The 23,665-nt window shown below is 39.9% G+C and overlaps 1 protein-coding gene across 1 annotated transcript in view; it reads left to right on the top strand.

Moving 5' to 3' along the window:
* LOC138213088 (neural-cadherin) overlaps nt 1-23,665 on the top strand; it is a 258,811-nt gene that overhangs the window by 183,385 nt on the left and 51,761 nt on the right. The window contains exons 28-31 of the mRNA XM_069173941.1: nt 8,539-8,666; nt 13,045-13,172; nt 14,183-14,306; nt 20,348-20,528. Of these exons, the coding sequence (XP_069030042.1) occupies nt 8,539-8,666; nt 13,045-13,172; nt 14,183-14,306; nt 20,348-20,528 (561 nt within the window). The remainder of the gene's footprint in view (nt 1-8,538; nt 8,667-13,044; nt 13,173-14,182; nt 14,307-20,347; nt 20,529-23,665) is intronic.

Here is a 23,665-nt window from a genome sequence, read left to right as displayed (position 1 = left end):
ACCCTCCAATTAACCAAGCATAGCATTCCAAATTTCCCGCATAATTTGAGTCCAGCCTGAAAAATATCAATAGCAATGTTTAACAGCATTCATTGCGGGTCAATGGAGGAGAACGACTCGCTTCATTTACCCTGTGTCAAAGATCGCACTTTTAAGTGTGCATCATTATAGTGGAGGTGAAACAAAAGGAACACACCTTCTCTGTCTTGGAGGTGGAATTACCCAGCAGGGAGTGAAGTGCGTATTTCTTGATCAGATTTCATCTATTTTTGGTGGAGCTGCTGCTGTTTTTTTTGCTGACTTGCGGACAGGACATGGTACGATGAGAACAGTAATCTGTAAGTAAGTCTGTTGCTGCTGAATAACTGAACTGCAATCATAGATGATGTCTTCTGGGTTTTGATTTTCTAGTCTAATTTGTTTTGCAAGGTCGGTGATGTAATTCAGAGCGGAGATTTAAGTTGACTGTTTTTTGAGTTCATAAACTGGATTTGAATTTAACTGGATTATGGGAAAACTGGAACGGATGTGTGTTGACTTAACTGTGCATTGAATCACTCACACTGCTTGGTCAAATGAACACATCACTTTGACAACTCAACTGAATTGTGGTCTGTTTGTTATTTGTGATGCTGAGCTCAATGTCAAACTGTTGTGTTGATCTTATTTGAAAATTCTATATTTGAATTTTTTTTCAATGGTTTGACAAGACCTTGAGGAGTCATCGTCCCTATTACAGTTAGACATTACTCTGGCTGACAACCCTTATAAGTGACATTGTAAATGTACAATCTTTAGCCGAGAGCACTATATTCTCTCCACTCCATATAGTTGTGTATAAGTTCATATTTCAATTTGACCCACTGCATCACGGACTACATGTCATTCTGTGTGGAGAACACCGTGCCCACCGAGAAGGTGCGGTGTTTCTCTAACAACAAGCCCTGGGTGACCCCGGAGCTGAAGGCCCTGCTGAATGAGAAGAAGAGGGTCTTCAGATCTGGGGACTAAGAGGAGCTGAGGAGGGTGCAAAAGGATCTGAAGAGGGAGATAAGGAAAGGAAAGGACTGCCACAGGAACAAGCTGAAGGAGCGTCTCCAGTAGAACAATGCTCGTGAGGGGCTTGTGAGGCGCCCCCCCCCTACCCCCCCCACCCCCTCCACGTGACATCAAAGGTACCCTCCACACACCTTTTGCCTCCACTCCACTCCACTCTCAGCCAGGTGTCAAACACCTCCCCCCATCAGGATCAAGAGGAGTTACCCCCCACCCCCTCTCTCACCATTGTGTCTGATCAGGTGAAGAAGGAACTGAGGAGGGTGAAGGTGAGGAAGGCTACAGGCCCGGATGGCATCAGCTCCAGGCTGCTCAGGGACTGTGCAGATCAGCTGTGTGTGGTGCCGCTGCACATTTTCAACCTGAACCTCAGCCTGGAGCTGGACAGTCCCGGTCCTCTGGAAAACCAGTTCCAGTCCCAAAGACCACACACCCCAAGGAGCTAAATCATTTCAGACCTGTGGCTCCCACCTGATGAAGAAGATGGAGAGGATTGTTCTTGCCTACCTCAGACCTCTGGTGAACACTTCACTGGACCCCCTGCAGTTCGCCTACAGAGCAGCGTTGGTGTGGACGACGCAGTGATCTACCTGCTGCACAGATCCCTCTCTCACCTGGAGAACACTGGCAGCACGGTGAGGGTCATGTTCTTTGACTTCTCCAGCGCGTTCAACACCATACAGCCATCACTGCTAGGGGGGAAGCTGGAGGGAGCTGGAGTGGACGGCCGCCTGACAGCATGGACCATCGACTACCTCACAAACAGACTGCAGTATGTGAGGCTTCCCAACTGTGTGTCTGATGTGGTGGTCTGCAGCACGGGGGCCCCGCAGGGCACGGAGCTCCCCCCCTTCTATGCTCCAGGTACACATCAGACTTCAGGTACAACACTGACTTCTGCCACATCCAGAAGTTCTCTGATGATACAGTCATCGTTGGACGCGTATCAGAAGGGAACAGTCTGGAGTACAGGGAGGTCATCACTGACTTTGTCGACTGGTGTGATCTTAATCACCTCCGGATCAACGCCAGCAAGACGAAGGAGATGGTGATTGATTTCCACAGGAAGGTCACTCCAACTACACCGGTGAACACCCAGGGATTGGACATTGACATTGTGGACAATTATAAATTTCTGGGTGTTCACCTCTACAATAAACTGGACCGGTTGGACAACACGAATGTCCTCTTTAAGAAGGGCCAGATTCGACTCCATCTGCTGAGAAGACTGAGGTCCTTCGGAGTCTGCGGGACTCTGCTGAGGACATTTTATGACTGGTGGTGCCGGCCAGTTTTTATGCAGTGGTCTGCTGGGGCTGTGCAGGTACAGAGAGGGACAGGAGGAGAATAAACAAGCTGGTCAAGAGGGCCAGCTCTGTCCTGGACTGTCCCCTGGACTCCATAGAGGAGGTGGGTGAGAGGAGGATGTTAGCCAAGCTGACATCAATCATGGATAACACCTCTCAACCTCTCCATGAGACTGTAGGGGCTTTAAGCAGCTCCTTCAGTGGCAGACTGCTGCACCCTCAGTGTAGGAAGGAGTGCTACCGCAGCTCGTTTGTTCTGACAGCAGTCAGACTTTTCAACACCACAATAAAATAATGTTACACTGGTCATTTAATTCCACAGGACCTGTCACTTTCCATTCATCGTCCAGCTGTATTTATTTATCTTTATTTAATTTGATTTGTTTTTGTGTATATAGTCTGTGTGTGTATTTATTCATTGCTCTTATTTTTTCCTATGCTGCTGTGATGACTAAATTTCTCCACTGTGGGATTAATCTAATCTAATCAAATCTAATCTAATCTAATCTAATCTAATCTAATCTAATCTAATCTAATCTAATCTAATCTAATCTAATCTAATCTAATCAAATCATATTGTCCTGATATCAGAAAGGAGAATTTAGTAATCAATAAAGACTATAAATGGATAAAGGATCTAGCAAGCAGCAGCACACCTACTGATTCACTTTGGCGTTACATTCAGCTTTTACAGAGCTGCTACTGTATGTGGAAGTGCACCCCCACCCGCGCGCCGAGCACTACAATGGTTTTCAAATAGGAACTGCTGCTGGATGCGGAGATCCAATATGCGTTGGCTGCAGGGCTGGCTAGCTAGCTGACAGATCATTCATACAAGAAGCTCGCTGCTCTACAACTGGCTGATTCGTACGCACACGGATTCCTGTGTGCGTTAGTGTATATGGGACTGTTTGTGTGTCTGTTGGGAGGATGTTGTGGGGGGAGTTATGTGTAGCAGTGTGATTAGTAATGCAGTCCATATGCTCCCGGTTTGACTCCTGTGTATCCTCAGGCCGTCAGAAGAGGAAGACATTTTTCATATTTAAGAGCCTCCAACTCTGTGGGAGTTCAAACTCTGCCTGCACACAAAGCGTACACTTCTACGCTCTCTTTCTTACTCTCTCTCGGTCTCTCTGCCTCTTGTCTGTCTCAGAGTAGGAGGTAATGAATTACGTATGAGTAGCAGAAAAGAAGTACGGTCGTGTGGATGAACCCTTTAAGAGCAAAGTCTTGTCCTAACCCTGGTGAGCCTTTAAAAGGGATGCCGGCCCCCAATGAAGATGCACCCATTTGGCCTGCCAGCCCACTGTACTCCCAGCGAGCCTTTCACTTTCTTTTCTTCTTTTCTTACCTGTTTCTGTTTTTGTTTTCGTGTGCGGCTCCTTAACTGAGTTCACCTTCATTTAACTTTCAGCCTCCAAAGAAAGGTTTAACAGTTCATTTATCAGTCATAGGAACAATTTTTTTTTTTTTTTTTTTTTTTACATGGCTATCAGGCTGTTGTCAATCTGTATATATACTGTTTATACTTTATATATATCTTACTAAAAAACAACAAACTGAGGAACAAACACAATCCAATTTACTTATATTTGTTGTGTCAGGTTAAAAACAAATTATTGATTCCAGAAATTTACAGTGTATGATTTCAGATAGCAGACATCATCTGTCTGGCTAATACTAAATACAAAAAAAAGTATGTTCTCCCATTTAGTTGCATATTCTGGGAGACATCGCTGAATAATAATCACATCATAACATTATCTGGAAGAAACAAAACAAAAAAACATTGACACTTACATAGCTTTAATAAATCATAATTGTAGTAAGCATGTTTATCTAATTAACAAACATAAAACTGAAGTGATTCAGGTAATCTTGATTCTAACTACTTTGATGAAGGTAGAGGATGTAGCATCTCTGTACTTCCTCCAGCTGTTTTATTTGACCTCTTTTTCTGTCTTCATGTTCATATGTTTTTATCCACATTGTTCATTTCACGTTTATTTGCATTACTGTCCATCATCCTGCCTGTCATCTGCCATCAGTTCCAGTTTAGTACTAATTCCCTCTCCCTCCTAATCTTCCCTCTTGAAGTCTCCACTCCTGTTTCTCCTCTTCCATCCTTCCTCTTTTTTTATCATCTTATTCTCTGCTCTACGTACTTCTCTCAATTTAATCCCCCAGCCTTCCTTTTGGCTCTTACAGCTGTTTGTCGCTTGCCCTTGCTTCTTTTTATCTATTTTCACGCTGCGTCTTTTCTTCACTGCATTACTCCTTTGAGAACTCTGAAGTCTGTCCTCGTCTCTTGGGGAAATCTGACGTCAACCATGACAAGTCAATAATCAGTGGGTCAATCTATGAATGTGTATAAACTCACATTCACACATGTTTACATCTGTAAAAACGTTGGTTTCCTTTTTTTCTACATGTTTATGCAGTATCGGCGCCCACATGTGTGGCTGCTACAGTGCTGGTGTGAGGAGGGTTGGGAGGTAGATTGCATTGGCATATATTGGGGTTCAGCAAAGGACCAAATTCCCCTGAGTTTGAGGAGGTGTGTGAGATAAAGAATGAAAAAAGTGAAAGGTACCAGGTGGGACAGTAAATGAGAAAGGAATGAATGAGGTGACTGAAATGTCAGGGGAGTAAGGTGGAGCCCAAAGACAAGAGCATAGAAGTAAAAAAAAAAAAAAAAAGGAGGAAATCTTTGGATTGAACTGATATATGAAATGTACCCTGTTTATTTCAGTCAATGGTCTGGCCTCAACCTGTATATTCAAATGAATTGGGTTATTCCTGGGGTGCAGCAGCAACTCATCTCTCAGCTGGAGTGAGCCAAATCAACTTGCAGGTAATTGAATGAAGGTTTGGAGGAAAAGTGAGGCTAACAACAAATGTACACTCACTGTGGTTTAAAAATGACACTGCCAGGGCTATTTTCATTTATTTTTGTACCTATATGAGAGGCAGCATAATGAAGCATTGGGCACTCATCACAAAGGCACATCTCAGCTTTGACAAGGTAATTAGAGAAGAGCATCTTATCATGTGCTCAACAACACCTAATTTAATTTAGCTCAAGGTGAAAATGCAGTGAGATCCATCTCATGAAATGAGTGGAGAAGGTGGGGATAATATATTGCACACAGATATTAAGAATCAACACCGCAATACATGTCAATATGTCATAAGCAATTCTGAAAAAAAAAAAACATCACTTCACAGAGGAACCGTGAAAAGCAAAATGTAAAGGAAAAACGGTGAATTATTTGAAAGCAGCACAATGTAAAATGTCAGTTACGCTGAAAAAGTTAACGAAAGTGTGAAGCACGTCACGGGGTAAAAGAGAGAGACAGGAGATGAAATAGGGCTGATAGACAGACTGACATTGCAAGAGATGCAGCAAGAGGGATGACGAAAGCACGGCAGAAGTCAGACACACAGCGGATTGAAGAGCGGTAAGATGGGAATTTGATTTTTGTCAGCCTCCTTTGACTTCCAACTTCAACTGACTCCAGCATGGGGACACATGTCAGATTGCAGAAGTTAGTGAAATTCACTGGAGTTTTGTCTCCATTTTTTTTCTGCTGTTAATTATAATTCTAGTATAAACTGAAACCACCTTGGTTTGTGAGACCAGGAGCTAACAGGAAAGTGCCAAATGGGAGTTTTCAAAATGAAACCTAAGAACACATGCTTTAGTGCAAATGGAATCTCTTGTTCTGGCAGTGGGAGTGTGGGAGTGTAGCTTCAGGGATGCAGTGGTGGAAATTTGGAACAATAAGCTATTGGACATGAACTGTGACGGCCTATTATTATTTTTAATTGAATACAGTCAACAGAGATTTCCTGCAGTTTTGATATAAGCCATAATTTTGAAACATAATTACAACATATTTTGTGAAGTCACATTTCTTTCGTCCATATTTCTTCAATTAATTGTAAATGCATTACTCTATTGTGCTTATACTTTTCCAAAAGTATACTTGTTGTCCTCACTGCCACAGGAAGTATAGAGTGTGGACTAACAAAAAGGTGGAAGAAGGGCTATTCAACCTCAGTAGGAATAACAGTGTAAGGTAATAGATATATTACAATATGGAATACAACAGTCATGTAGTGCATCCGTTTTCTTTTACTTTGATTGTATCATTGTAAACAATTCCAGACATAATTTCCAGACAGTGCATTGGCTTATTGTTGCAGGTGGAAGTAAAAAATAGATGCCTGTCAGTCTATTCACTTTGATATTGTCAGTTTTCACAATCAAGTGTACGTCTCTATGGTTAGAAAAAAAACATTCTGAAGCTCTTTGTTAGTTTAGTTATTTGAGTTTGTTGTGGCCAGCCCACAGCAACGTGATGCAAAGGGTGGGTGAAGAGCGAATTAAATCCTGTTGTCACACACCCAAAGACTGTATATAAAAGTGGACGTAGCTTCCAGGTCTGAAAAATTAGGCCACTGCGGAAGTGCCTTAAGCTGCAATACTACCAAGTGGTTGGCTCCAAAAAGCCTCCCATTCAACTTCTCTCATAACATTTATTTTGGTGTTGTTAACTAAAGTCGCTCCTTCTAATTAGTTTTCTGGCGGTTTATCTAAAAATAATCCTGACATTAATTAGAAAATAAGCCTCAAAAAGTTGTGCTTTTCATTTCTGTTTGATTGACAGGCCTGTGGTGCAGTCAGGTTACGGGTATTGGTGGAAGGGACGTAGTTTCGCCAGGTTTCCAACCAGATCAAGTCAGATCTACCGCTCGCTCTCCCTCAGCTCATCCAAATATGGTCACTGTTGGCTCCAAACTGCTCGGGACCAGGAAGATGTTCGCCGTCCAAAATCCAAAACCTAGGCTTGGATGTTTTTTGTTGCCACTTGCTCACACCCCATGTTGTCACTGGCACACACCTGGGGTTTCCTCGATTCTCATATTCTGTCGCCAAGGTTACTTTTAGAGATAGTCTATCCTTATACGTCGATGGTGCAGCCAAAATTGCGGGCCATAGAAACATTCAAAAGGACCTTATCCAGACTGCTGTGCAATACAACAACAGATTGTGTAAGACAAAACAGTTCCTGATGGTGACTCTTCATTGGCAATAAAAGTGACAGCAACCAAAATAAAATAATTTTAGTTTTATTCTTTTTGATGTAATGTAAAAATAGACCCAGGGAAATCTTTGAACACCCTCTGAGAACTATTAGAGAACTAAAAATAAATCAATTGATGGCCGTAATAGAAAGCCTGTTCTCGACAGTCCATAAATTGACTGATCAGATGTGGTCTGTAGATATAAGCTGCTGTAGCATGAAGTGAGAAGCCACGTCAGCCGCTCCGGTAAGCACAAACACTCAGATACCTAGTGTTCAGTGTTATGTGTCTTTTGATGGATTGCCAGTGCTGGTTGGTAGACATGGGTTCCCACAATTCCTTACATGTGGTGCAAAGCACACAAACAGTCTTAACCACTTCATTAACTTTTAATTTCCCATTTGAGTAAGTTAGAAAATGTAATAACGTCTGCCTGATGTTTTGGACTGCCATGAAATGCGAAAGCACACACATCACAACAGCCTCTGTGCAGTAATCCTCATTAAAGCTAATATACAAAGACAACATTAGCAATTTGGTATGTTATGCACCAGACCATCAGTGTGAAATCTGTTTTAGTTGCTTTCCTGGTTGCTTTCTATTTCCTGCTCACCTGCAGCTCGAGCTGGCAGCTTGATTTTATGTAAAGCCCCACCCTGCAAGTATCGCATTGGTTCCTCAGGTATGTGATGTAGTAAACTCTGGCTGTTCGAATCTGTGTTTCAGAGACTGTCACTGCAGTTCCAAAGTGGTAATGTGCTCAGCCATGGCATTCACTGCTTATTTTCACTCATAATATGTCTTCTAGCATATAAACAAAACTCCACATGACACATTAACAAGGTTAAAAACTTGATTTTCATTGGAAGGGGATTTTAATATGTGACATGTCATGCACTTCTTCATTCTTTGGCACATATTAGCGCGCTATAGTGGTTTCAGTGAGGTTTGAGAGACTTTAATACCAGCACCAAGTATTGGTTGTCAACAGATCTTTTCATTTCTGAAAACCTAATGGTTTCCAAGAAAGTAACTCATCGCTCACCAACCCTTTCCTCTATCCTCATTCTCTCTCTCCATCCAGAGCTAATAGATGGGACCCCCACCTTGAAAATCAACCATGGCTCCGGCACAGTGGTGCTCCAGTTGCCAGGCAACGTAAACGTGGCAGACAGACGGTGGCATCGGCTGGATGTCCGCAGCAACAGCAAGGTGGGACACTTTATCCATTTAACACCAACCGCCTTTTATTTAGCAAGTAAGATCCAAGTATATTGTCACTGTGCCATACTGGCATGTTTTTTTTTTTTTTTTTTTTTTTTTTTTCCCAGTTTCACATTTTGTATCTGTAAAAAAAAATATCTTCCATTAAAATGTTTTATCTTAAGTTAATATATGATGGTTAGAATTTTGAAATGTATAGATTCATTAAAAAATCATCCATTTCACATCCATACTAACTAAAACATTTCAAAACAATTAAAGGATATAACTAGTTTCAGTTTTGCTAGTAATTATTATTTAGCAGGTATATTTTAGCAGCTGTTATGTAAATACCTATTTGTGTTGTTTGAGGTTGCAGAAATCACAGATTTAATGTATAAAGTACAGACAACTAGAACCGAATTTGCTTGTGTTTATGAGGTAAAAGAAACTAATAAACTACTAACTGAATATAGTTGTATTGCTGAACTTTAAATGTTTTGGCCTGATTAAGCAGCATCTCCACACTCACTGAACATCCACCCACGGCCTTGGCCTCAGCTGCACCCTGCAGCCCTCAGGTAGTCCTGAATGAATCCTGGTTTGGTAGTTACATTTATAATGTGAAATTGTGTGTAATACACAACCTGAATGTTTCTTGGCCCAGTCAAGATGCACAATGAGGCACAAGTGAAAAGAAAATCCATTTGTGATATGACTGGAGCCCCAAACCAAAATTAACAACTCAACTTTGCTCAATAATACATATTTGGTCAGCTGCTTTTGGAAAAAAACAAAACTCAATCTGACAATCTGTATCACTGTAGCAGTGTGTTTGGTACCCTTTACAATGTAAGAGTAACATGCTTTAAATGGGACTCTCCACCTTGAAAAAGCAAAGAGGTAGTGTGACTTCTATTCAAAGGTCTAGCAGACTCCATCATTTCTCCTAATAATGCACAGATGATGAGGTTGTGTTTAACATGTTTTTGCTTTCGTAGTAAGCTTTTATTTATGGAGTTGGGAAAAAAAAAAATCTAAAATCAAATGAAATACCAACATGAATGAAATATTTTGTATAAATCACTCTATATGTTATATGTAGTGAATCTGATGCAGAAAACAAGTGGGTCCTGTTGTTCACTTTTACATCTTGTATGTGACATGCCTGAAAATACATTATGTATGATTTGGCAATATTGATGTTGGTATTTACAACATTTACATATGGAAGTTATTTTACACCATTAATGTGAATGCATGTTTTATGCAGCCCAAGCCTCAGTTGTAATGGGTGGTTAGACTGCACATTGATCCTGGCATTCGGGACGAGTTGAACATCAGCAAGAGGTCCCACTTAGCTCCACTACACTGGAGTAATAATTGCCAACAATAACAACATGTCACATTTTCAAACTAAACCTTCTCATCCCATTCAACTTGTTCAACTGGTGATTTCTGTCTTTGTAGTGAAAGATGAACATTATTACATGTTTAACCTTACAACTGAGGTTGCATAGTTATTTCATATCATAGACTCTGACGATCATCCATTTGGCTCCATAGAAGCCTAATTAATATGTCTATTTCCCAGGGATCCGAATGGGGAAGATGTTAGAGATTAGGTATTATAAAACTGTCTGAACTTTACAGTACAAAGGGAGATAATTGTGGTAAGAGTGAGACGAATGGTTGCAATAGCCCCCTCCTTTGACATTCTCTGCCCAGGATAATTTCAAGTGAATTAAATTAGAGTGAAATTAAGATAATATTCATTTCACTGAGAACTGCCTGCCTCCTCTCACCTCCAGGGATTCACACCGTCCCCCCCCCCCCCCCCCCCCCCCCCCCTCTTAAATATCAACAAGACAGTTGGTGATCCTATTTTTAGAGGCTTTGATATAAACCAGCCTGGAAGCTTCGAGCTTCACAGTATCACTGTGAGCTCAGGACACCTAAATGCAGCTGGACTGGCTGCGTCTCAGCCTTCTTTCATCCCAGCATCCCAAACTCATCTCATGGAGGGCCTCTTCAGTGAGAGCAATAGGCTGAGTCGCATTTCTAACAAGTCTTTTTCAAAAGTCTCTTTAAACCTAAAATTAAATAATTACACTTACTGTGTGTCACCTTTGATTTTAATTGCTTCATTTAGCTGTTTTCCCCCAAACCCCCTTAACAATCACTGTGTACACTACCCTTAGTGCAGGCTAACCATTTGAAGAAGAGCCATGCCATCAGCAAGCTTACCTTTTCCACTCGTCTGCCTCTGAAATGTGTGCAATTTCTGCCTTTTACCAAACTCTTTTACCAAGTTCTGTACCGAACCGTCATGACAAAGCACACCAGTTTTGTTCCATCTTTTCAGTTTGTTTAATTTATTTGAAATGGAAGGAAAACAGCTTTAGGGTCAGCTGCAAATCAGCACGCGTCTGAACATAGAGTGCCTTCGCTCAATATTGAGACTGTAAGCAGACAAACAAATGCATGCGCCGTGCCTTGTGGATAATGCAATAGCATTATTCTGATTTGCATGAATACTAGAATGCATCAAGGCTTTTGTTGTTATATTGGGGATTATTCGGCATCACGACTGTATTATTCTAAATCACATGTGAATCTATGAATTTGTCCTGAATTGTCAGCAGCAGCTTATCTAACCTGATTGTGTCACAGCAGGAGATGAAAAGCAGCAAGGAAAGTGCTGCTGTCTGGAGATTTACAATCAAATTTAGCAGCCAAAAATCAGGATCAGTGTTTTTCTGACAATATAACTGAACACTACATGAACATCATGCAACAACACACTGTGGAAATATTAGGTCATTGTCTCAAGGAAACATAGATAAAAGAGGGCACCTTAAACCACAACGTGGAAACTCATAAAAAGCATACATTGTTATCATAATGCTGTAAGGTGTTGATGTATAGAGCATGTATTAATCCTACAAACAACCATTGTTTATTTGATATCATCAATCTCAGTGATTCCTCTGAGCAATTAGCTGACACAGCTGATATATTTTATTAGCTGCACATGTACCTCCTGTTGATTTGAACTCAAATTTAAACTTTGAAGCAGCACAAATGACATGATGTCAAGTTATTGCAAAACGTAAAAATATACTTAAACCGTAAGTACACAATTTTTTTTTTATTTTTTTTTTTCTTACCGTATTTTGTCCAGCAAATTAGTTTTCTGGAAAACATCCCCCTCTAGCAGTTTCAGCGTCTTTACGAGTCTCCATCTCCACCAGCAGGACGTAAAGCTTTTACAGTGAGAATTTCTGTTACTCCGTAGGAATGTAACATTTCAGTCAACAAAACTGCAGAAATGGAGTAGAGGAGGTCGCCTTATTGCAATTCGCTGGTGTTTAGGCTCAGAATGAAATCTACTCATAAACAGTTGGTGTCCAGCAGGTTTAAAAGAGCAATTTATGACAATGTTTTGCGACACAAAAATGTTCTTTCATGGAGCTCAGTATGTGTATTAATCATGTCTAACCAGCATTGTCCAAATTACAAAAATGTTTTTTTCAATGTTTCCAAGCCAGCATATGTCACTAACTTATAACTTTGTATATCTGATAGAAAATAAAAAACTCTTTAAACATACTGAGCATAACAGTAACAATATTGTTGCTGTTTTCTGTCAAGATTATGAGCTTGTATTGCAAACATACAAAAAGGTACTTGTGTTTCAGTAATTGACACTCCTTTAATAACCATGTGCATCTCACCATGTGTGCTGTCATGTACCGCACATGTAAGATTTTTTGTTTTACTGTAATTAAAAACAGACCAGATTAGAGTTAATAGAGTTAACCAATGGACAAAAATAAGATTTAGTTGATTGGAAATAGGTTGTGAAGTTTTTTTTTGCTTTATTTGTTAAGTTCCTGTTTAATATGTGAAATCGTGTTTGCACTCCCAGCGAGCCTTTCACTTTCTTTTCTTCTTTTCTTACCCGTTTCTGTTTTTGTTTTCGTGTGCGGCTCCTTAACTGAATTCACCTTCATTTAACTGTCAGCCTCCAAAGGAAGGTTTAACAGTTCATTTATCAGTCATAGGAACAATATATTTTTTTTTTTTTACGTGGCTGTCAGGCTGTTGTAAATCTGTGCATATATATATATATATTTATATATTCATAGCTATATTGAACAGCTTAACATATCACTAAAACATGAGACAGCTGCCGACATAACACTCATAAAACATATGCGAGTCAGACGCTGCTCCACTAATAGAAATAGGGCTAAAAGACCACTTGACAGCAACATGAAGTACATTCATTAGAATGCAGAGAACCAGGGGCTTTAATAGTGTATTTGTTTTCTGTGATGATGTCAGGTCTCGACAACATGTCCCTTTTTTATTTTTTTTTCAGGAAGTGCGTTTCACCCTGGATCGATGTTCAGGGGCAGCTGTGATGGAGATGGAGGGTCTGGGCAGCTGGTTGACCACCGAGGACCACTCGTCCTGTGAAGTGACGGGTGTTACACCTAACACTGACAGGTATACACACACACACACACACACACACACACACACACACACACACACACACACACACACACACACACACACACACACACACACACACACACACACACACACACACACACACCTCAACGGGCACATATGCACCTGTTATTCCGAAAGGCAGGTGTGACTTTTTGAAAGGGAGATTTCAGAGTTACTTAATTAGATTTCAATCAGCATATTTACATTTTCTTATTTTGAATGCAAATGTGTGAAAGTTTACCAATAATCTTTGTCACAATTGTCAAACAACTGCATGATTATCACAACTAAATTGGATCAGAGTCACAAAATGCTACAATATTTACATTTAAGACAAAACTTAAGTTTTGCTGATAGAACATGAATAGACGTTTATTCTTGTGCCATACTATTTGGACATGGGCTCATACTATATATATAATATTATTATTTTCTAAGCAACACTAATCTATAGATTTATATTATTTCGATATACAGCCCGTAAATGTTTTTGCTTTTGCACTCATATCATTCCTTTTTCCGACTTCCATTTATCAAGTGATTGCGAACATCTGCTTGGTGTATTAATAGACAACTTATTACTAACACATGCATTTTAATATAATGATGATATGTCAGTTTTGTGTTTACTGCATACTCCATTGCAAGTGGCAAACAAATTACTTAAGGTTAATATATATTTCTAACGCGTTTATGAAGTCATTTAGTCTTTGATTTCTTAGAATCAAAATAAACCATCAGATTTTATTTATTTTTGACATGTTTGGGTCACTGTTTTAAATGTTGGAAAACTGATTAGAATAAAACAATTAAAAGCTAAAGCAGCGGCTTCAAAAAAAATAAATCAAATTGCATCACTCCAAATTTGAACACTTCCGCTTTGTGCATTTCATTCTCAGATTGTTAAATGATAACTCAATGTGACATGCGTACGAGGCTCCAAGCATCAGTCGTGCCTTTTGTTCCATGTGTATGTCCATACCTCTCTGTGTCTGTTGTAGACACCTGAACATCAGTCAGGTGCTCCAGCTCGGTGGTGTGAACGAGGACATCCCCTACATTTACCCTCAGCTTCAGCACAAACACTTCACCGGCTGCATCCGCAACCTCATCGTGGACAGCAAGGTAACACACTTCATGGCACACACCCCCCGGCGTACACAAACACACAACCATTAGCACACCAGCATTTGGCCATACTCAAACTCACACCTGCACTCTTGCTGATAAATGGATTAATAACAGGTTTCAACATTCACAGCACCCTTGTGCTATGTAAGATATGTTTTTGTATGCTTTTAACTGTAACCTCAAAGCTTTTTTCAAATACTACACACACGCACTCCAAGAGTGAAATGGTATGAACCTTTTCTGACTTAAAGTGAAGACTTTCAAGTAGCCTGCTGCTGCTCTGTTGGAGTTAAAAAGTCAAGAACTCCATGCTCTACCATGACCATCCAAACCCAACCCAAACTAAACCCAAATCATTTCTGTGTGAACACAGGCCTCTGGTATGATAGGCTTGTGTGAGCTCACTCAATTTTAGTCATAATTGTATTTTCTGCTGCAAATTTTCACTTGAGATGAAATAAACCTGTGACTTAGTGATAAGTGTTGCCTCTGTCAGTCCAAAGCGGTTGAGTTTTGCCTGATGTAACTGGTATTTAGAATTAAATGTCAGTCTTTTCAGACTGGATTCCCAAAGAAGCAGACTTTGTCAGATGTGACTTCTCTGATCATCAAAACTCATACGGCAGAAAATTTGAAATTAAATGTTAGTGCTTGAAAGATGTTTGACTTCCTGCTCCAGTGACTAAGGTGTTACTTATTACTCTTTAATATATTATCTGTGTTACTCGCTGCTAATGCCAACATCATATTCTCATATTGCTTGCATCTATTTAAAGTGACAATTGTGATTTAGACTTAATGTACACCTGTCATAAACTGCCCGCTTCCTTTTCAGTTTGATCATGGCATTGTTGTATGCTCTATACAAGTGGGAGGTGAGTGTGAACTAAACAGGGATCCTTTTCTTTTATGACACTTTCTAAAGAGGCAGTGGACATTTTGACAGGGTATTTTTTTGCCCCAGTAGGATCTGCACCGGCCTTGAACACTGCAGTGGTGACTTCAATCCACTTCATATTAAATACGAGAAAAGAGTACCTACTGGCAGGAGCGGATCTGAGAAGACTAGTCTTTAAATGTTCAAGTGGAGGATGTTGAATGAATGGTTTGTGCAGTTAAAGACTGTATTGTTCTCAAATAGTTGTGAAATTATATGAATCACAACAGCAACTCAGTGTGTTATGTGACTATTGTATTGTGAGAATTAGTGTCAAACAGCTCTGCTATTGTCTGGGTTATGGTCACTATCGTAAAGTGTGCATGTGTGTGGATGAAAGGACTAAGACTAAATGAAATCAATTAAAAGTAGGCTTACAGTGGGTTATTGTGTCTTGAGGTGGGTGACTTAAGCAGCAGTCGACAGCGGAAAACAGCTTATTGTTATAGTTAAGTGGTTGGCTATGAAGGAAACAAATCCTGTATGAGTCAGTTATCAGTAAACAACAAGAAGGAGCACAGCTGAAACTTGGACAGTCTTAACAGCAGATCAACAAAGTCAACCAAACAACACTGCTACACATGAGCCTTTAATACACTTGGGCTGCTGAGTTAATTGATGAGACACGCGTGCCAGACAAATAATAGAATTCAATAATGTGAGTCTTCTACTACTCAACTTATCGGTCACTTCTGGACGATAGTGGTTCCATTTAATGAGTTCTTCTCCGGCACCGACACATTTATAATTAAGCATTTTTCACTCGCTCTGATACTGTACTGTACACACACTCTCTCTTTCTAACATTAGCACAACTGTAATAACAGGACCAGTTTTCATTAAATCCAAAACACAGCCTGTCATTTACTGAAATAGAAATCCAATTATTCATCTGCATTTGTGACTTTTACACTAATGATGCAAATGTCTTTTTTAAATATGATTGCATTAATGACAACCCTCCTTAATGATGTCTTACGGTGGAATGTGAGTACACTTGTTTTCTTCCTTTCTTCTGTTGGTCCTATCATGTTGGAAGGACTCATCACAAGTTTGTGCATTCGGGTAACAACCCAGTGGTTTAGTAGTGAAGAGCAGTTATTTTCGCTGACAGCCATGCTCATGTGAAAAACAACCTTGACCAGGCAGTTAGTTTAATAAGCTTTGTCCAGTAGTCTGGTTTAGGTGTTAGGGCCACAGGGCCTCCGGGGGGGGTGAGTGTGGCTTTCAGAACTATTGACTCCATAAACACAATTTATGTGTATTCATTCAGTAGGCCTTTTGAAAGCTCTATTAGGATGTTGAATCTCCAGAGTGAGGCTATAGATGGATATAAGGTTCTCTGCAGTGCTAAAGGCTTGGAGTTAGTGGGGTTTACCTTTGTTGGAGACATAGCAGGAGGCTGCACAAACACTGTGTACTAATGAGAGAAATCTGCATGATGTGTGTGGGTGGACATGAGGATAATAAATCTCCAAAGAGCAAGCAACAGTAGGCGTACTGATGATTAATATTATTGATGGACATGTTCGGGCATTGTATGCTTTTTTTTTGCTCTTAATTTTCTCCTGTGGCGTTGGTTTTACATTAGCACAGAGTGTGCTAATGTGTCATCCATTGCTATAGCAACATCATCTGTTTCCCTTTGCGTGTCAGTGCCTGTAATATGACAAACATGACTGCTTTAAGTTTTTTGGGAGGTTTTGACACATCTGTCCCTCCATTTTTAGGTATGAAAGTTTTCAGTTACAGCAGTTGGACTAATGGCTTTGAGTCAAAGTTGATGTTTTTCAGCAAAAGGTTTGACATACAAGTGACGTTATAGGAACATTCTCAACCTGTGTTGAAAAAAAGTCATTTTACCAGAATATATGTTAAGGCAAAGTATGTCTATGTTTAGGGAAAACTGTGATCTAGATGTTACATGACATTTGCATTTGGCTGGCACACAAAGGAAGCAATTTTACAACCCTGTTTCCAAAAAAGTTGGGACGCAGTAAAAATGTAAAACGTAAAAGAAAAAAAAATGGAATGTGATGATTTTCAAATGATTTAACCCATTTAATTGAAAATAAACTAAAGACAACACATCAAATGCTCAAATGGAGACATTTTATTTTTTTTTATAAAAAAAATATATGCACAATTTAAATTTGAAGCCAGCAACACATCTCAAAAAAATTGGGCCGGGGGCAACAGAAGGCTGGAAAAGTTGTGTAAAGATAAAAAAAAAAAAAAAAACATCTGCTGAAACATCTCAACTAATTAACTTAAATAGCAACCGATCAGTAACATGACTGGGTATAAAAAGAGCCTTTAAAAGAGGAAGAGTCTCTGAAGATGTTGACAGGTTTACCACTCCCATGGGCAAATAGTGCAACAATTTAAGAATAATTATGTTTTACACAGTGTCCCAATTTTCGGGGAAACATGGTTGTAGATAAAATCCTTTCTGAAGTGAAATCAAAACTACTGGGTGACAAATTAATGGAAATGGAAATGGAAATCTTTATGAACTGGAGCGCAACTGTGACACACATACACAGTTAAGTTGAGGCTTGCTTCTAACTTTGTATGACCCCTTTTTCTATGGTAGCAACTTCACATACAATTGTCAACACTTTAGATTTCCATCATTTTAATTTAATAAGGTCATCAGTATGATTACGCTACGGTTTCAATGTTTTTTTTTCTGGATTACTCATCTAAAGAGCTTTGTCCCGATTTCAGTCACAACATATTACTGCAAATGTTTCACGATAAAAGCCTTGTTAAAATATGGGTTTCTGTCCACTGAAAGGGCTGAGGGCTTTTAAAGTGTTGAGTTTCTATTAACAGCATAATGCAGTAACTTCAACAAGGCAGACTGAAGTGGCTCAAGAGAACTGCCAACATTTGAGAAAAACTGCACCTTTGATTACACATGATCTCAGATCCACAACGACAAATGTTAGAACAACGTGGTAGACTGCCCGTTTAACACATTATAACCGTTAGGATCCAAGAGCAGTTTAATCAAAGGCACCTGGACTTAGAAGTAGATGTTTGAAGATGTTTCACCTCCTCCTGCAAACGTCTTCAAGCATCTCCTACCAAACCAGTTGCCTTTGATTCACCCTGTAATGACACACCGCCGTTACCTATGCTGTATTTAGACATTATTTATGAGACGTGGTGTGATAAAGATGCCAAAGAGAGCACACACAATTTTATTAACTGTATTTTATTGTTAGACTGTAGATGCTGGGAGCCATCTGCACAGCTGGGACATTGGGTTGTTCCTTTTGTTCTCCCAGGGAACAAACAAATAGACAAGTGCAGCGAGTGCCTGATTGAACAGCCTTGATTGTGATGATGTCCAATTAGTTATGTATCAGAACAACAGAGTATATACGTATGTATTGCCAAGCTAAAGATAAAAGTTAGTTTAAAAATGGCAACAACTCCCCTCTGCCTGTTTTCTCTTCCCAGGGTGTTAGGGCAAAACAATTCCCTGGGGGCTCGTGCACGCATTTATAGTTCCGGGAAGAACCAACCACAGGAAGCGGGTAGGGGGGAAGTAGAGATATGTGTTGCTCTGTTTATTTAGGTAAATTATGGATTGATAATTTCCTCTATTTATAGAAAATGTAAATATTTGTCAATTATTATTGATATCTTTGGGTCATGTAAATAGGTATTGTACATATTAATTGTTGATATATATAATTACCTGTAGATGGTATGTCTGGGCTAATTAGAGTGAGCAGGTGTATATAAGGAGCTCAGTTTGTTTGTGTAGGGGACTGGTAGGTAATGGTGAACCTCTGGTGTGGTGTTTTAGTGTAAAACAACAACAACAACAAAATTGAAGCTTCATCTGAATCATCCTGATCTGCTCATTTCCCTCTATGGCCATTTGGGCATGTTAACAAACCTGTTCTTGAAAATCATGACCTGGATGACTGAGAATCTGCACAGATAACCACAGACTATATATGAAGATAGTTTTGGATACAGTGATGTCACCCATTCATTTGCATAGAGCCAAACTGAAGCTGAGAGTCTTCAAGTCTTCAAGTCTTTAAGTCAGTTTTATTGAAGGCTTTTAGACTTTGTATCAGACGGTGTTGTTCCCAACACCTGACTTTAATCAGGACAGACTCTGTGTGGGGGTGTGACACTCTCCTTAGCTCAAGCCACATATTATAATTTATGCAGCAGGTGTATATTTGCGTTTGACTCATATATCAGCCCAAGTGTTTTGCTCAGACACACACACACACACCACATTGACACAAATGCACATTCAAATCAATTGCAGACAAACCATTGTGGTTTTATTTTATTGATTGCTGAGGTTTGTGTTTCGTTCCTTAGCAATCAACATGATCAGACCGAACCCCAGCAAGTAGAAGAGCTGTAGCATTTAAAGGTCAGCAACCAATACCATGCCTCTTTGCTAGAGGTCAGAGCCAATCAGCAGCTCCCTGATGATCAGCTTGTACAATTCTTTCCATTTGCCGCAGCACCAACTGAACTCATAAAGTTTAGGTTAGGCAGAGAGGAGATTGAATTTATTGTTCTTCAGGGCATTTTTTTGATGAGGAAAACAAATTCAGGCATACAAGTATCCACCGTCCGTTCAGCCTTCTGAGCAGCCGGCCATGCTGTTGGTCCATAAGAAGACTGGTCCAGTGTTTGGTTTCATCTCAGTGAGAGTCTCTGAGACTCTCTGTTTGACTTTCCTTTCTTCCTTTGAAAACTCTCACACCCCTTTTGGCTTACCGACTCCCTCATCGGTCTGTCCTACGTCGTCCCTTTTCTCTGCTGTCACTTTACCTTTTTGTAAGCTATTTACTTATTGGCAACTTGTCCGATTACAATCTTCACGTCTCAGCTTTACTCTCCCCTTTCTTTCTGTTCCCTTTTCTTTTTCCATTAATGTACTGTACTCGTATTCTTTTCTTTTTGTTTTTTCTTTTCCTCTTTGTTCATCATTTCGTTGTTTATTTTAATTTCCCGTCATATCTCTCCTTCCTCTACCTTTTCTTTTCCTCTCATCTTCTCTACATAATTACGACCCTTCCATCTCCTGCCCTCTATCTCCTCCATTCAGCTGTATGATTTGGGCACCCCGGCTGACTCGCAGTCCAGTTCTCCAGGCTGCCTGACCACCGATAGCAGCTGTGTCAACATGGGCTATCCATCCTGTGGCCACCGGGGTCGCTGTCACGGTGAGTGGGGCTCCTTCAGCTGCCAGTGTGTGCCCGGATACACAGGACACCAGTGTGAAGAAGGTAAGCCAAACTATTTTTTTTTAGGCTTATGCATTAAAGTTTGGGGTTGACGGATTCATCAACAACAAAATAAAATCATCCATGTGTACCCAAAAGATAATGTTCTCCTTAGCTAAATACTTGTTGACTCTGCTGACTTATAGCACGTGAAAACAAAGCAAAATTGGTAGTAGCTGAGCAGATATTTCATATTTGGAAAAACGTGAATTTTATATGTGATACATATTGCAGTGTCACAAATACAAATGACCTGAGAAGGTGATAACTTTATAGCACATATACAGTAAACTTGATGGTCAAGCAGATAAAAAAATGAGGCTCCAGAGCACGTTACAGACCGTTTCCTGTCACAGTTTCCAGCGATGCTGGCTGAGTAGGTAAACTTTTATTTTATTAATGTATTTATATTATATGCCATGTAAAGTGTTAGTCTTCAAGAATGTATCAAATCTACCAGACACAAATTTACTGTGAACATCCTTGTAAACACAAAGGTTGAGAATCTCCCATTTTGCACATGAGTAACCTAAACTGTGAAAGAGAATGAAGCTGAAGTGGACTACAGACAACGTTTGAACCAAGCAACCATGTTATCACCCACTGCTGTTCAGTGCTTTCCCAACAAGGTACCATTAAGGTAGACTGTACAATGCCATCCTCTTCATGGCATCCTTTATGCATATGCCACTTATTCTGTTTGCAACTTAAACAGGTCACATGTTTACCTTTCTCTCTGAGGATTCTTGATTACTGCGGTGTCATTTTTGTTTTACTCAGAGAGCAGCTGGCAGGCCCCTGGCAGCACCCAAGTTAAGGATCCTTATGAAGTGAACAAGATAGCTCCTTGTGAGCTTCTCTGTGTTGGCCTTACGGCTGTGGAGGCATTTGCCTGACTGTAGTCAGTTGGACGAGACGGTTGCTGGACTGAGGTGGGATCTTTAATGACCCTGGTCCTGTACTGCGATTGCACACTTCCTCCAGGTTGAGGAGTACACCTCAGTTAAAGCTTTCTGCTGATAACAGCACACTCTGCCAGGCTATACAGTTGGGTTTGGTTCGTCTTCTACCTCATGGTGACACTGATTGGACTTAAACATGCTGGTACAAAATATCAACTGTTGCCTGTAGAAAACATTATTCTTCTTGTTTTTTTACAAGTTCTTCTTTGAGATGATGACAAAAGCAGGTCGAACAGTTTTAAGAACCAGCAGTAGGGCAGACAAACAAACAATTAATGATTCAGTAGGTGACTGAAATAATGAATACATGAATGAACAAATGTGAATTAATCACTCCATATTCAGAAGAGGATTTGATTCATAAAGCAGCATGGTGGGAAGTCAGTGACCAAGTGGGGACACATGGATGATTTTTGTAACTGATGAATCAATCTTTGAATTGCGGTTCAACAAACACACACACACACACACACACACACACACACACATACAAACAAACATTTTCTGTATTCTGCCTCTAAACCTGGCAAGACAGGAAAAAAAAAATTGTTTGTTGGCTCGGGGAGTTAAAATGAAGAACATGAAATGCAATGACCGCAGTTCAAGTCTGATTGAGAACCTCTCCTTCCCCTTATTTCCTGTTACATCTCTACTGCACCCCCCCCCAAAAAAAATAAAAATAAAACACACACACACACACACACACACACACCACTCTGCTTAAAGATAGAGCCCCTTCATGTCTGTTTTGCATAAAATGTTCATGTCTTGCAAAAAATTGTGGTCTGTGTAGTAATGATGTTTAAATTCTAAAAAGCACATATCACCTTACCGTTGCCGTGTATGTTAAAAAAAAAAAATAATAAAAAAAACGTTTACAGTTCAGTTGTTTAAGGTATTATTAAGAAGATGATTACTTTACATTTTGCTGTAACAATAAAATGATAAAAAGCAGACATGCTTTTGTTTTACAAAGGGCAACAGTTCTATCGGAATGAAAGAGTCTATATAAAAACGGACATTGTCTCATGTTCTGCAAAGTGAAACCAATACAGGACTCTGTTTCCAATACACTCCCATTCAAAAGGCATCAGTCAATACTTTTTTTTCATCCCTTGCAAAAAAAAATACATAAACTTTAGAAGTGCAAAAATTCAGGTGATCACGTGATTATGCACATCTGACACACGTTTTGCCCTCGGTAAACATGTGGTTTTGGAACATGTTCATGGTGTAACGTGTGAAGCTTACGTAGATTCCCATCTGTTCCACATATTTTCCCATGTTATCATTTGTTGCAACATGTGATAAACATGTATCATACATATGATCACGTGTCCCATGGGAATGAGCCTGGTTTGATTGACATGAGTGCAGTCAGGTTGGGTGGGTGGGTACGGTGTCTTCAAATTCTCAGTCTCCACCTCCCGTTCCTCCCTGGCTAAAATATTAATTTATATAATTATAATATATAAATGGACCTAAATGCCCAATTCAATGCTTCAAAATGGCCGTTTACAAACCATTGTGTGGGTTGCTGCTTCGTTTGAATGCAGCCATACCCATCCAACGATATCCTACAGTCCATTTTTTACCATTATGTTACCATCTAAAGCTCACTGCTGCCTCTTCACAGGAACCTTTGGTCTCAGCCTTTATCTGTGTTTGCTGTCTACAACAGTTCATTTGAAAGGAAAGTAGGGATTCAATAAATATCCCAATTTCTAAAATGTAGCTCTCCACAGTCTTCTGTACTGAAGACTGTACTATTGGTATAAAATGTATTGCGTTATTATCCTTTTATGTTCACAAATCCTATGTAAACAGCCCTGTGAACTTTATGAACACAGTAAAACACAAGATGAAGTTTTGGGAGTTTCAAGAGGACATGGCTGATCAGCTGCATTCTCCATGCCTAGAAGAAATCTTTAAAAAAAATGATGCGACGTTGCCTTCAAGTAGGAGGAACTGCTCAAGTTTGTCAAAGTTTCATGGAAAAGAGACAAAGAGGGGGAGGTGTGAAAGCAATGGATGGAGGAAAATTGAACTTGCATATGCAATGAGATGGAACAATGGCTTTGAGAAGACTTTAGGTGTGCTTGGTTTACTCTGACGGGCATGCTCAAAATCCACTTCAGGGAACATGGGTCTTAGAAAGGAGAGCCAAGCGTAACCCGA

Source organism: Embiotoca jacksoni, unplaced genomic scaffold, assembly GCF_022577435.1.
Source record: "Embiotoca jacksoni isolate LCO1_2020_lvr unplaced genomic scaffold, fEmbJac1.0.p SCAF_6, whole genome shotgun sequence".
In the NCBI taxonomy this organism is placed as follows: domain Eukaryota; kingdom Metazoa; phylum Chordata; class Actinopteri; family Embiotocidae; genus Embiotoca; species Embiotoca jacksoni.
This window is presented reverse-complemented; position numbering and strand designations above follow the sequence as displayed.